This window comes from Hylaeus volcanicus, chromosome 2, assembly GCF_026283585.1.
Source record: "Hylaeus volcanicus isolate JK05 chromosome 2, UHH_iyHylVolc1.0_haploid, whole genome shotgun sequence".
Classification (NCBI taxonomy): domain Eukaryota; kingdom Metazoa; phylum Arthropoda; class Insecta; order Hymenoptera; family Colletidae; genus Hylaeus; species Hylaeus volcanicus.
The window spans coordinates 27,457,849-27,467,550 of NC_071977.1; the positions used below are offsets into that span (position 1 = coordinate 27,457,849).

The 9,702-nt window shown below is 43.4% G+C and overlaps 1 protein-coding gene across 1 annotated transcript in view; it reads left to right on the forward strand.

The window, feature by feature from the left end:
- Window positions 1–1,918: 1,918 nt before the first annotated feature.
- The window catches only part of LOC128873006 (heat shock cognate 71 kDa protein-like), a 10,300-nt gene continuing 2,516 nt past the window's right edge, over window positions 1,919–9,702 (forward strand). The window contains exons 1-5 of the mRNA XM_054116264.1: window positions 1,919–2,645; window positions 4,188–4,306; window positions 4,905–5,234; window positions 5,917–6,315; window positions 7,838–8,209. Coding sequence (XP_053972239.1) covers window positions 2,444–2,645; window positions 4,188–4,306; window positions 4,905–5,234; window positions 5,917–6,315; window positions 7,838–8,209 — 1,422 coding nt within the window. The 5' untranslated portion in view covers window positions 1,919–2,443. The remainder of the gene's footprint in view (window positions 2,646–4,187; window positions 4,307–4,904; window positions 5,235–5,916; window positions 6,316–7,837; window positions 8,210–9,702) is intronic.

The following is a 9,702-nucleotide window of genomic DNA, read 5'->3' on the forward strand; positions in this document are numbered from 1 at the left end:
TAGTTAAGCATTTTATAGAATGAAAATGGTATCGACTAAGTTGCGAACTTGGAATACTTTCCTGAATGTAAAAATAATTTTAATATTGTATATTTTAATATTTTAATACAAGATATTTCAATAACATTTTTCATATAAATAACTCTCTATTTCTTTAATATAATTCTAAATTATGATAGAAAGAGGATGATCTGGTTTTAAATATAATCCAATTAATTTTCATTTCTTCGTTCACTTATGTGTATTTCAAGCTGATTTTTCTCGTATTTTGTTTTTGCAATTAAACTCTATTGTATAATAAATAAACTGTATAAAATATTATTCGATCACATACCAATATCAACGCATCACAACCAATAAATCACGCATGCAATCTTGATTTAGAGATACAATGGACCATATTTCTTCTAGATATCGGCAAGTAATATATTCTAACGTAAGAATGCCATATCTCGTTTCGTACCTGGCAAACATTTCTCTCGTTCCAGGGGTCAATGAGGTCCCGCAAGTGCGCGCGGATATTCTTTTCGGCTGGCGTTCCAGTTCACGGTTATCGATCATTCGCGCAGGAAAACCGACATCGTCCGGAACGGAAAGTTTATTATGGGACCATAAATGGGATAGGCCGTATCAGTGCGTCCCTTTGTGCGCGTCACGCCAGGAATGGACTATCATCAGCGGCGGAACGATTCGTAATCCTGGTCACGAACGTTGGCGTTCCTTCCTCGACAGAGGGGAATCGACGAGTCGCGATCGAACGCGTCGCGCGAAATTCACCGACGGTCCTGCTCGATCTTGATCGTCGTTGGCTCATTTCACGCTGAATCGATCGCTTTTTACGGCCTCTGTCAGATATTTTATTTGATAATTAAAGTGGGACGTAGCTCACACAAAACGGAAGGGTTTTTAAATTATTATTTGTAATTGTAATAGAATTCAGGTAAATTTAAAGGAAGTTTAAGTCATCGTCTCGCAGATTTCAAATTGATGACAAAATTATAAGGGGTTGTAAGAAGTGAATTTCGAAGAAGCAACTTTATTTAATATATTCCTTGTTTTCAGGTTTTTATACAACTGAATTTACTAATAATTTTTACAATGCCATAAAGATGTTCCAGTCTAAAGAAAATTGAGTCCAGTTGTCCTTTTCCTCTTAATAATACCAGAAGGTATTACTTTGGAGGATTAAAAATAAAAATTGAAAAATTCTACCTCCCTTCTGACTTTAGATTGAACTCCGTCGCACTTTAAATTAAAAACTAAACTCGAAACTCTAGATTCTAAAGTCTTCCAAATTTTACGTGTACGTCGACCTCGAAAAGTGATCGACTTGGCGTGGAACAACCCACGCCGTAATTTGCACAATGATCAAACGACGAACGGAAACGTCGCGCTAGACCGGCACCGAGTTGGCAAACAGTGCCAACATGGGAAGCGTCTCGGAAACCGGCGAGATTACGTCTTTCCTTCAGCGGTATTTCTTTGTCGCGCATAAAACCGGCGCACTCGTAGAAACACGTTTCCTTAATTTATGTCACGTCGCAGTCCGCGTAGCATCCGATCCTCTCTGTTTTCCTTGGCCTCGACGCGCTGATTGTTTTTTAAACGAAACGCGTTTCGTTCTGTTTTCCATGCCGAGCGAACTCGCCAAGAATTGCAATTTCGCGATATCTTAATGAAACTAGAATAAACTCCGGGAACGTCTTAATCAAACAAACGAACTTGCTCGGGGGAGCTTTAATTGGAGGCTGTTTAAAATTTTACACGGATCATACAATTACACGAGTCGTTAAACTGTCGCGAGAATTCGTTAAAGAGTACAGGAAGTAATGTTGTAAGTAATTAATTACTTTCGAAATACATTGTACTTGTTATCAAGCTTTCTTGAAGGATTTTCTTAATCCACTCAGGCCTGGCGTTCACAATTTTTATTTACATTTAATTCATGCAGAATTAGGTTGTCGATTATTGATTTTTATTAATTGAGCATTGACCTCGTTGAATATGGAACGTGTTTTAAATTCTCTGATTCAACTAGAATTTAGAAATAAAATCACGTATTAAAAATGAGGAACGATATATATAACTCCTCCAAGGACACTAACAATCATCTACAACAAGAAACTACTTGGAACAGGAACGGCAGCGAGAATGAAACCACGTAACTTGCCCCAACTTCAACCCCAGACCGGTGACAAATATTCGTGATTAAATTTCCCAGCGACGCAAGTTCCCCGAATTTTTCTAATTTCAACGAGACGGGCGACACGATTCGTTCGAATCGCGCGGCGCTCCCTGTATATTCAGAATTCCCGTCGCCGCGTAATTTAGCGCAATCGCGAGCGGCGCTGGAAGGAAGAAGACAATAGGCGAGACGCGACGGTCGAAACAGTCGAGACAGTCCCGTTTCCCGTTTGGCATCCGAAATTTCATCGGGTCCACAATGGCAGCACCGGCGGTTGGCATCGACTTGGGTACGACGTACTCGTGCGTCGGTGTCTTCCGCGATGGAAAAGTTGAAATTATCGCCAATGACCAAGGGAACCGCACCACGCCGAGCTACGTCGCATTCACGGACGCCGAGAGGTTAATCGGCGACGCAGCCAAGAACCAAGTGGCCATGAATCCCACAAACACGATTTTTGGTAGGTAATAGGGGATGGAACTGCTGGGAATTGCGAAATAAAAAGGGAAAATTGATGTAGTAGGTTGTACCTCGTTAGATGAAGGAATTCTACCTGTGGGAGTCTTTAATACTGCTGCTTTCTGCTATTTGTTTTTTTTTTTTTTTACAATATTTACTCTACCACTTGTGAAATCTCGTGAATTGGAGGGACTTTGTTTGATTTTGTCTGGGGTTTGGTAAGGCTTAATGGGCCTAGAAGAAGCTCGGGTACCTCGGGTTCGCCAAACCCGTACTGGAGCTGCGACCAAGCACAGCTACAGCCCATGAGGTCTGTTTTATGCTAACATTTCTCGAATTGTCGTCTGTAGATGTCTATAAATATGAATGGGGGTTGTTCATGACACTTCATTTATTTGGCCCTCTTCAAGAACGGATTTACAAAAACAGCAAAGAAATGTACAAAGCTAACATAAATTAATATAAATCAAAGTCACATCATTCCACCAAGTAATATTATTTAAAACATAAGTAGTGAATTTTTTCCTACGCCAGAACACAACATATCCTCTTCATCGTATTTTAAAGCAACGTTGAAATTGACGAAGTTAATGAACGTTATTATCGAAATTCGTTATCAATCGACAGTAATTTCATTCACGGCTGGTGGGAACGAGCCATTAGGTTTCCCCGATACCGGTCGATACCGAATGCTGGCAACGATCGCGTAATTAGCCCGCGGATCGAGGAAAGAACGATCACCGGCTACGCTCTTAACATCGTAAACGAGCCAATAGCCGCGACCAGCGAGCGCATTCCGACCTCGTCCACGAGCGACTGCGGATTCCGTAGCGGTGAGTCGATTTGGCAGCGACGAAACCGGAGCATTCGCGACTTTACAGCGGCTTCCGGTCGCGTTGCTTTCGCGGGGGCCGGCAACTCCGACCGGAAGCCCGGAAACGACCGTGATTCTTGTAATCCTAGCTGCCGCTGCCAAATCGCCGGACTTCGTCGTGGTTATCGGGAATTCAATTCCGGAACGCTCCGTTTTCTATTTCGCGTACAGGTATCGCTAACGAGACGGCCAGAATCCCTTGGTTTTCAGGGGAAGTGATCGAATGATCTTGGGGGTGCGATATTATTGGATGTGTGGAAACCTTTTAGAAGGATAGGTTAAAGTCTACCTTACTAGAACATTCCTCTGGGACTAGTGGAAGAATGCTTTTTAATATAGGAAAATATAAAACAAAATAGAAATAAGCATTTCTTCAGTGCGAGCATTGCATTAAAGTGCATTATAGTATGCTTGTACTGTTTGTGTGAGCATAGCTCGAGCTTCAATATTTCTTGAATAAGAACATTGCTCAAGTTCAAGACTTTCTTGACCGTAACTATTGCTTAAACCTGAAACGTTCTTGAGCGTGAGCATTGTTAAAACGCAAGCACCTCTTCAGCTCAAGCATTCTATGACCGTGAACGTAGCTTGAGTTTGAACATAGTTTGTGCGTGAGTATTGGCCATCGAGCACTACCAAAAATCAAGGTTAAATGAAATCCTCCGACAGATGCGAAGAGGCTGATTGGCAGACGCTACGATGATCCATCAGTCCAGTCCGACATGAAACATTGGCCGTTCGCCGTCGTTAATAACGCGGGAAAGCCGAAAATTCGCGTCCAATACAAAGTAAGTTTGTTCAGTTAACGAACGTCAATGTTCGCCAGGCTTCGCTTTGACATTTTGACGGAAAATGTAATTAGTTACACGCGCGGGATATTTAGTTCAACTTTGTCGTTCGAAAATGTCGTTGCTATTTTCGACAGGACGACAGAGCACCTAAGCTGGAGGGTGATTGGCAAAACTTGTTTCTCATGGCCACATTTTTCGAGGCTTTGAGCTTTTTCTGTTCGCTGTGAAATTAATTAACCCATATAAACCCTTTGGTTGCACAATTGGTCCAAGAACGATAGAATCGACGAAACGTTAATATGTCAGAAAAATCACATACTCGGTAATTGTTTAAACAAATATCGTTAATAATTAATTTAACTAGAGTCTAGTATCTCTGTGCCATCCTCTTTTGTAATAATTGGCAGGAAGCTAAGTCATCGGAAGGAAATTCCAGGGGTAGTAAATCGTTTTTCCCGTCGCTAGGAAAACAATTTTCGGAAGCCTGGCGGGCGGCAGCTTTTAAAGACCAACGAATGAAAGAGGAAGCAGCTGTTTACCAGAGCTTTGTGGCCCCCCTTTCTCAGTCAATTTTTCGTCGCGCATTACTTTCCAGGGCGAGGAGAAATCCTTCTTTCCCGAGGAGATCTCCTCGATGGTTTTGACGAAAATGAAGGAAACTGCGGAAGCTTATTTAGGGAAGACCATCACGAACGCCGTGATTACGGTACCGGCGTACTTCAACGACTCTCAGCGTCAGGCTACCAAGGACGCAGGCACTATCTCCGGCTTGAATGTCCTGAGGATCATTAACGAGCCGACTGCCGCGGCTATTGCTTACGGCCTCGACAAAAAGGGACGCGGTGAAAGGAACGTTCTGATCTTCGATCTTGGCGGCGGTACTTTCGACGTATCGATACTGACTATCAACGATGGCATATTCGAGGTGAGTCTGTGTAAATCGCGTTCCCCATACAGGCGCGTCGGATTCCTCTGAGATGGAGCTACTTGTCGATCAGGAAGAGACTTCCACTAACATGAAATTCATTAAAAACAATTAAGATTTGTTACTAACAAAAATCTGTTACTATTACAAACATTATTTTTGCACTTATCATTTATGATTTTGTTTGTTAAATTTGATTACCTTCGTAAATAACATCAACCTTACCAACGTTTCAACAAAAAACTCCCACTTGGTAAGACATAGTTCACTTCCATCCACAAATCTGATCCAGGATCAAGAAAGGCACTCTACCACTGAAATAAACCTCAACAAATGTATAAAACGAATGATGTTTTCCATTCACTCTTATCATGCACATTCCAAACCAAACACAGAAGTTGAATTAAAATTTTCAATTTCCATGTTAAATAAACCAGAATAAATTATTCTCTCCAAAATACCTATCTACATATCCCTACCTACGATCAATCCCGATAATTCAGCTTCCAATTCCCGTCCCTCTTTTATAAATACACCCAGTACTCCAATATTTACATCTAATCATTGCATTATCGAGCCGAATTCTGGCTCCGAAGCGCGACCTACATCCATCTAAGAACAGAGTCGCTCTTGTCGGTCGTTCACACTTGTCCCCACGTTCGCTCGTCTGTCGTCCCTTCAGGTTAAAGCAACAGCCGGCGACACCCACCTGGGAGGCGAGGACTTCGACAATCGTATGGTGACATACTTCTCGCAAGAGTTCTCGAGAAAGTTCAAGAAGGACCTGACGAAGAACAAGCGGGCGATCCGTCGGCTGCGAACGGCGTGCGAGAGCGCGAAGAGGACCCTGTCGTCGTCGACGCAGGCGAACATCGAGATCGACTCGCTGCTCGACGGGATCGACTTTTACACGTCGATCACCCGCGCCCGCTTCGAGGAGCTGAACCAAGATCTCTTCAGGAACACCCTGCAGCCGGTCGAGGTGGCTATGCGCGACGCCAAGATGGAGAAATCGCAGATACACGACGTAGTGCTCGTGGGCGGCTCAACCCGGATCCCGCGAATACAGCGACTCCTCCAGGTTATTTTATTTGGCAACGAACCGTGATATTTCCACGTGGAAAAATTTATCTTTGGCACGAGTGTTCCTCTCGATTCGCGAGGAAAACGCTCGTTCGACGAGCTACGATCTGGCGTGGAAACCTATTCAAGTGTAACGCTCATTTTTTATTGGCCGTTTGCGCGGCGATGGCGATTGGAATGCTGAGAATGCCTGCGTGAGATTTTACGAGCGATATTGGCGATAGCTTAGCAGGTGTTTATATGTTTAAGGGAATAAGGAAAGTGTTTATAGGCTTTTTTTCTATGTATCGTACTTAATTATAGCGAAAGTGTTGGTACTTTCAAAATAGAAATGTAAAAAATCCACCATATTAAAAAATCAATCCAACCCCCTTAAGAATTGAACATTAAACAATTGCTGGCTCGTTGATTCTCTCGCTATCGAGACATACATCAATAGCTTCAGAATTTCAAACACTATCGCTGAACAAATGCCAACGCGAAGCGCGTCACCCTCGGATCTCCTCGGGTGAACTAACATTCGACGTTGCTTCGGTAGAATGAAGTCGGGATGACGCAGAGTAGATTCGATGATAAAACGCATTAAAATTCGATTACGTTTCCTAGCTGCCACCGAGCGCCACCCCCAGCGACGAGCGTTTTAAGTGGGGTTCGAAAAGCTGGACGAGGGGTACAGACAGGAACAACACTGGGGACCCCCAAGGGGGAGAAACGTTACAGAATTAATGAGCTCGATGACAAAGTCAACACTCGCGTTTGCCCTACCCTATGCATAGTCGTTGCGTTACCAGTGCCATTAAACGCGCGGCCCGTTCGAATATATTTATAGCCTGTAACGCGATGAAGGGTTTCGACTTTTATCATCCACGGCAATAATGGTAATTGAAATCGTCGTCTACCGTGATTCCAGCCGATAAGTTGTAATTAATCTCGATTAACGGTCAACTCTTTTACCGTACCTAATCAACGTAACGCGACGTTTTCGGTGGCGAAGGGATCAAGGATGTAATTGCTCGTTGATAGGTGTTCCAAATTTACAAATCCGTGAATGTTTCCTGGAAGCTTGAATTTTTAATAGTGAATCAAATATTTTGGTTTTTATGATATGGTTCGGTCAATGTTGAAAGTGACAGGACGCAAGTGGACAGGATGCAGTTCTAAGGACATGTGGAGTGTTACATTTCGATTCGTAATATAATTAGAGTTCGGTATTTCACAAATAGTTGTTCATGGACTCCACCTCCTGGAGTAAACCTGCTTCCTATGACATTTCATTATTATTAAAGACACTCGTTAAAAAACCCTCTGTCGTCAATAATAATCATGCCAAAGAAAACTGGAGACAAAAAGGGGTGAAAGGTTTGCAAACTTCGTCATCAACATCATCATACTAATTATCTTACACATAAATCATGTACATGACATAAATCAACAGTAGAGACTTACTCGTACGATGTCCTGCGAGTCATCGATAAATCGATAGACGAACGGTAGCCGATATTTCCACCGTTCCTCGACAGGATCTGTTCAACGGGAAGGAGCTGAACAAATCGATAAACGCAGACGAAGCCGTAGCTTACGGCGCGGCAGTGCAGGCCGCCATTCTGCAGGGTGACAAGTCGGAGACTGTCCAGGACCTGCTGTTGCTGGACGTGACTCCCCTGTCCCTCGGCATAGAGACAGCAGGCGGCATGATGACTTCTCTCATCAAACGCAACAGCACGATCCCTACCAACCAGACGCAGACTTTCACTACCTATGCGGACGGTCAGTCAAGCGTTCTGATCCAGGTTTACGAGGGCGAGAGGGCGATGACCAAGGACAACAACCTCTTGGGGAAATTCGAGCTTTCCGGGATCCCGCCAGCGCCACGCGGCCTACCCCTAATTGAGGTGAGGGTTTTTAGCCATTTTAGATAAATTGGCAGATAGCCGGCACCCGGTCGCAGCGACACGGTACTGCGGCCACTGGAAACTGCGAATTAAGTTCCCTACCACGAGGATAGTTTCATTTTCCTCGAGATCTCTATACTTTCTTCGGTGGCTCGCACAATGGCTGCTTATGAAAACATTGGCGTGGAGGAATTAAATTCCACCCCCCTCCTCCTACTCCTTCTCCACCACTACGAAGTTTTGCGACATCGGCTTTAATTTTCACAAAATTGTTCCATTCCGGGTTGCATCTGTTGAAACTCCGAGACTCGACTTTGAGCGTCTATTAAAACTCTAACTCGAGTGGAAGCTACAAAGTTTGGCTTTAAATACGGGGATGAATTAATTATTTCACTTTTGCTGGCCCGAATGTATGCCACAACCTTCACGGTTTAATGAAATAGAAATTATGCGCTTTACTTACCTTGGGATACATTTCATTCGATGATGGGGATTTACTGTTCGAGGTTTGGGGTATATATCGGTTTTGTGCTTTGTACAACGTTTTCGATAAGGTCGCGAAATGGAACGAGAGATAAGAAAAGTAAACTTTTTGAGCCTTTCCATGCATTAACTAATAATTAACGATAAGTTGTTAATTTCTTAAAATTTAACTAGCCTAGAAACTATTTGTAGAAATGTCAGGTGCTACTCCATTTTCCAATTTCAATATTTCATTTTCAAATGTCCTGCATTTCAAAGTTTCAGTTATAAAAATTCCAAATAGGTGGCATGTCTTCTATTGATGCTAGCTAACCCCCTAAAAGAATTTATTTATAGCTACAAATCACATTCAAAATAATAATAATAATTGATCATTCCATTACAGAATCGCCTCGCGAGGTTGCTTAAGCGTCTGGCTCGAATCTTTCAATACTCCCAGTCTTATCTAAATGACTAAACCATTTCAATGATTACCGATCAGCAATTAAACCAGAATGGGAATGGGGGAGTGGCCTTTTGGCCAGAGGCTGAGGCCACTAATAAACGTTTCGTGAAGCCCAGGCCAGAGATAAGAAAACAATTCCTGGGAGGAATAGGCCTGGAGCAGTGGCACCACAGACGCGTTGGTTGCAGCGACGAAGGAAGTCCTTGCCAGAGGGATGTCAGGTCCGTGGAAAGGACGAGGGCAAGGGCTGGAGAGGGTGAAAAGATTCTCTTCGGGCGATCCCGTGTTTCGAGATTCCTTTCCTGCCTGTTGCCATCGGCGTACGAGTCCGACGGGACTCTATTGGAATTGTCAGCCTGTTCAGATAAGCATCAAAACGGAAGCCAGACGCGGAAGCAGATCCTCTTCGCATATCATGTGCTCCTGATAACAACATGTAAAATTTCCTCAGAATTTAACGTACCATGTATTTTTCGTGCCACCTCTTCACACAGGAGCACATGAACGAACCGTACAGAAAATTAGCCCCTTGAACTAGGCAACCCGTACTGACAGACATGTCGGA